The 4,677-nt window shown below is 31.8% G+C and overlaps 1 protein-coding gene across 1 annotated transcript in view; it reads right to left on the reverse strand.

Annotated features, from left to right (window-relative positions):
- The window catches only part of LOAG_18295 (hypothetical protein), a 7,888-nt gene that overhangs the window by 568 nt on the left and 2,643 nt on the right, over positions 1-4,677 (reverse strand). The window contains exons 7-12 of the mRNA XM_020450957.1: positions 4,086-4,163; positions 3,049-3,211; positions 2,591-2,716; positions 1,854-2,017; positions 1,667-1,772; positions 492-559 (exon numbers count right to left, since the gene is read on the reverse strand). Coding sequence (XP_020305307.1) covers positions 492-559; positions 1,667-1,772; positions 1,854-2,017; positions 2,591-2,716; positions 3,049-3,211; positions 4,086-4,163 — 705 coding nt within the window. The remainder of the gene's footprint in view (positions 1-491; positions 560-1,666; positions 1,773-1,853; positions 2,018-2,590; positions 2,717-3,048; positions 3,212-4,085; positions 4,164-4,677) is intronic.

A 4,677-nucleotide genomic window follows, 5' to 3' on the forward strand; every position in this document is an offset into this window, starting at 1 on the left:
ACATCAATTAGCTCGATCAAAAGGAATATTTCGAAAAGAAAAAAGGAAAAGTAAAATATTGCCACGAAACCAATATAAGTGATTAAGATATGCATTATGAAGTTTAGAAACGAGACACTTCAAGAGATTTACGATTTTTTTAAGACACCAAATGATCTTTGGAAGCTTCTTTTGAAACTTTTGAAGAGATTTTCCGACCAATTTTCCGAAACCGCATGGCACACATTGGCTCGAGCAGCACTCTGCAAACGATGAAACTAGGAAATTGATTCAAAGACATTAAGACGTCTTATGAAATACTTGAAAATTACTAAGATTTGGAAAATCTTTAAACTTTGGCGATGCAGTAACATTCCTCATAATTTTAAGTAAAATTCACAACCTGAATGGTCCTTATAGCTCTTCAATCTGAATAATTCTGGCTTTGCAACGCATCTTTTACTCTTAGTAAAAATTTCATCCAAAATGAAGGTATGTTATTAAATGCATACCTCTTCTTCATCTGGGTCAATATACTGCCCTCCATTCATTTGCGCACACGATGACAGGTCATTTATATCTGAAGAAAATCATAAATTATGATCGAACGGCGATAATTGTGCAATATATATCAAACAGAATGTATTGCTTAATTGCTGTCTCATTAAGTATTACAACTTCGTCTGGCATAGTTGTATTTTGCGTATTTATATATTATTTTGATTCAACTTGGTTTGGTCCCATTATATCCAGTCTGGTATAAATCATATTGATATATTAGCTCAGTATAATGCAGGGACAAAGTTCCATATATAATCTAAATGAACTCAGCTTAATCCAACCAAATTTAATTTTCAATTCTGGTTTCAGTTAGAACTACTGCGCTCTTCTTAATTTAACATCAAATTGAAGTTGGAGATCATAAGTAATTTTACTACTAATTTACAAAATAAACATTGGAAAGAGATAAGAAATCTTCAATACTAATTTAGAAGCAAAAAACAAAGGAAAAAATGGTTTAAATGTGTTTTCATGTAAAACAAAATGTACAAATGTAAAACAAGAAAAACAAAATTGGCAACCAAAAACAAAATAAACTTAGTTATCATCATGCTATACAACAAGGACAGTTAGATAAGTGAAAATGCAATGGTAATCAATTCAGATAATTTCAAAATTCTTGAAAGACAGTCAAGGGAGCAGTACTGGTAAATATTGATTTCTGCTTTTATTTTTAAAACGTTTCTTCAAATGGTTAACATAAATCGTAGGTTCGACATGTACCATACATTTATAATTGGAACGTTATTTATGTTTCTAAAATTTTTCCCCTATCTTTTACTTCATATTATTTTATCTTACTTTCGTTCGCACTTGAATTTTATTTTAATTTATTACTTCCTCCTTCCATATTACGTTTTTATAATAACAGTAGGACCTCTTGCCGTCATCGCCACTTTGATAATAACAAAAAAAAAAAAAGAAAAAACAGGACAGTGCTCTCGTGTAGGTAATTAGTTTGTTTAACTAATTCACTTTCCATCTATGATATCCTAAACTGATCATAAGTCATTCTTTTTGTCGTAAAAAAAAAGGAAATTTAATATTTTCGTGAACAATTCAATTTATTATTCTAAAAAATTAAATTAATTAGTTAGTCAAATAAACTAATCAAATTAATACTTACAGCCATTGGTAGTCAATTTTGATGAAGATCCATTGATTTTCTGAAGTGCCCGTACGTCTCTAACCGGCAGATTGATCACATAACGATACTCGCTGTCATTTACTGGCTGTAATATCAATTAAAACATATACTTTTTATAGACTAAATAAAGAATGACAGCGGAAAAGTGAAAGGTAAAAATACATACCTGAAAGAGATTGCGCACATGAGAACGACTATTCCGCCTGCGTCCTGATGGAGCGGTCTGAACAGGTTTCGTTGTTGCAGCAAATGAAACAATCTTGGAGGAATCCATCGTAAGATTCCGGTTTGAATTACATGTATCAGTTTTCAAAATTCCTTGCATAGCACCTACAAATTAGCTTATTTTTGATAATAATAGAAATAGTCATGCATACTTTCCACACTCGTTAATATTACTTAGCTGATAATTAATTGACAACAACAGACAAAATGGCCAAGCGCAATGGATTAAAGCTACTGCTTGGCCATTTTTTTTTCTCGCCTTATATCTGATGTATCAAACATAGCAGCTAATAATATGAAAGCGTACTAAACTACCAGATTGTACTGATACAGTTCGTAAAGGCTATATACCGGATAGACAACAGTAGCAATCAAGTTCGTAAAGGGTGTAGATATGAAACTACCGGAGAGACAACACTAGTAGCCAAGTTTATAAAGAGTATGGATATAATATAAATCTCCAAAGCCTACTAAAGCATATAGTAAATTTTGAATAGTTTCACACAAGATTAACAATGACTATTGATTTAACATAGATGAAATGGAGAGGCTGATGTGCAGTAATCTATAGGCAATGAAAATGACGGAAAGATGAAATTCTCAGCAGTATTAATCAAATTTCAATAAGTCTGGACTGTAAAGAAAAAAAAACAATCGGGAACAGGGTCAGTTGTTTACCGTTGACCTGAATTTGAATTTCATCATATAATCGACGGCCATTCGTCCGTGACAAAATTAATACATCCGGATGATCCGGTTCGACAGTTAGTCTTATCGATGAAACGGCAAATTCACCCCATTGTTCTGTAAAATAGTCAGCAGTTAATTATCTGCAGTTCATTCTGTATTTCACATGCTGATTTTAATTCGGAAAGCACTGTGACAATTTTTCCTCGCATTTATTTGAAATATAACAGAAGGAAAAACTTTATCGCCAGAAAAAAAGTTATGTAAATTTTGTAACAAGTGTGAGGAAAAAAAAACTGGCAGCATTCTTAAATCGACGATGACCTCGAAAATGATAATGATTTCAAGTAAGTAATAAAAAATGGTTGCAGAGAATTTTGGTGGAATTCTTAAGAATTTGAGATTTTTTGAACAATTTTATTATTTAAAAGAAAGTAAAATAGACAAACCGCAATCAGCAATTTGCAAATTAATAGCATGCCTCCATGCGGCAATATCTTCTTCACTATCCGATGTTAAGATAAATTGCCTGTCGCGTTTTGTGCCACCCAAGTAACGGTCTGAGGTAACAATGATACTGCGTTGATGTTTACATGCCAACACTTTTGAATCCTGTAATTCATTATAAAGTATTAAACTGAAAGTTTGTTTTAATTTCCAAGAAGTTGACTATTTTTAAATTTTACTTCTGTTGACAAATGTAAAGCAAACATTGAATGAATAGAAATAGCATGGCCAAGAGAGGTCATTTTACGTCTCAAACGTGAAGTGGCGAAGAATAGAAAAATAAGGGATACTGTAAGGATAGATTGGATTTCATAAAAATTTGTCAAGTACATCTTGGTTGCAGTAAAGTTATACTTTTCCCTTTAATAATAACGTGGGAAAATAAATTGCAATGTATTAATGTGATTCACTAATAACAATGGACATGATTATCAACACATACTTTTTTGATTGACCAACACATACTTCTTTTTTCTTTAAATAAGTAATTCCTAATAATGACTCTACCACTACGTGATATACCTTGATGTGATCCACTCATCACAACTCGTTGTTAATAGCCAAAAACCAAATCTCCTTTGTACATAGTGCACAATATCGATTGCTAATATTCCGTTGCTCATATGATGACAATATTATTAACCTAGGTTTATCTATTTGGTAAATAATTAAACAAAACGAGGGATAATCGAGGTATAAATGAGAGAGAGCACAGAATGGTCGGAGATGGTGTATGGTTCTCTACAGGATAGCCAGAGAGTTATTCAACAACAAGGAGAATTTAGATCTATATCGCAGGGAAATTGATCGTATTGAAGAGTTTCAAAAGTGAAATCAATCAATCGAGTACAGTAAGAGAGTTTAACTTCCTATGTTAGTAATGAAGTTTATATGTGTTAAACTTCGACCTTTTCTAACATATATCATCTATTTATTGATTGCTACAATTTCTCATAAATAATACATATTACTCACCTACCTTGTTAATATAAATGTGAAGAAGGGCTTGATCCTGTGAATGTAATGAACTGCTTGTTGCACATCGTAAAACACCGGCCTGAAGAAAAACTATTTCATTTTTAGAAAAACTTTGTGATAATTCTCTGTCTTTTCATTATCACAATTCATCCTGTTAAATTTGATACAAACCTGTAATCTGCAATGCACATTTTGATACAAGCAATCATAACCTATAGGTTTGACTGTTAAAATACCATCCGATAGAGGCATTGCTACCGAATTTGGTTGAGCAACAATTCGACATCGAATATGGCCATATAATGGTGGTCCATAGTTAGCCGCTGTAACACAGAATGCCAGTATAATTAATTTCGTGTATATGAAATATGCATAGAAAAAGTAAAATTCAAACAATTTTTTTTTTGAAGATTTCAACAAACAACTTATACAATAAAATAATAGCTTACATAATAAAACCTATAACACATGTGAGCTAATTTCTATCTTTTTCAGAACTTTTTTTGATTTAAAGATTGAAAATACGACTGAACCACGGAAAACTGCTACAAATGATACTTGAAATAGGATATAAACACTTTTCCCATTACTTT

This window comes from Loa loa (assembly GCF_000183805.2).
Source record: "Loa loa unplaced genomic scaffold supercont3.252, whole genome shotgun sequence".
In the NCBI taxonomy this organism is placed as follows: Eukaryota; Metazoa; Nematoda; class Chromadorea; order Rhabditida; family Onchocercidae; genus Loa; species Loa loa.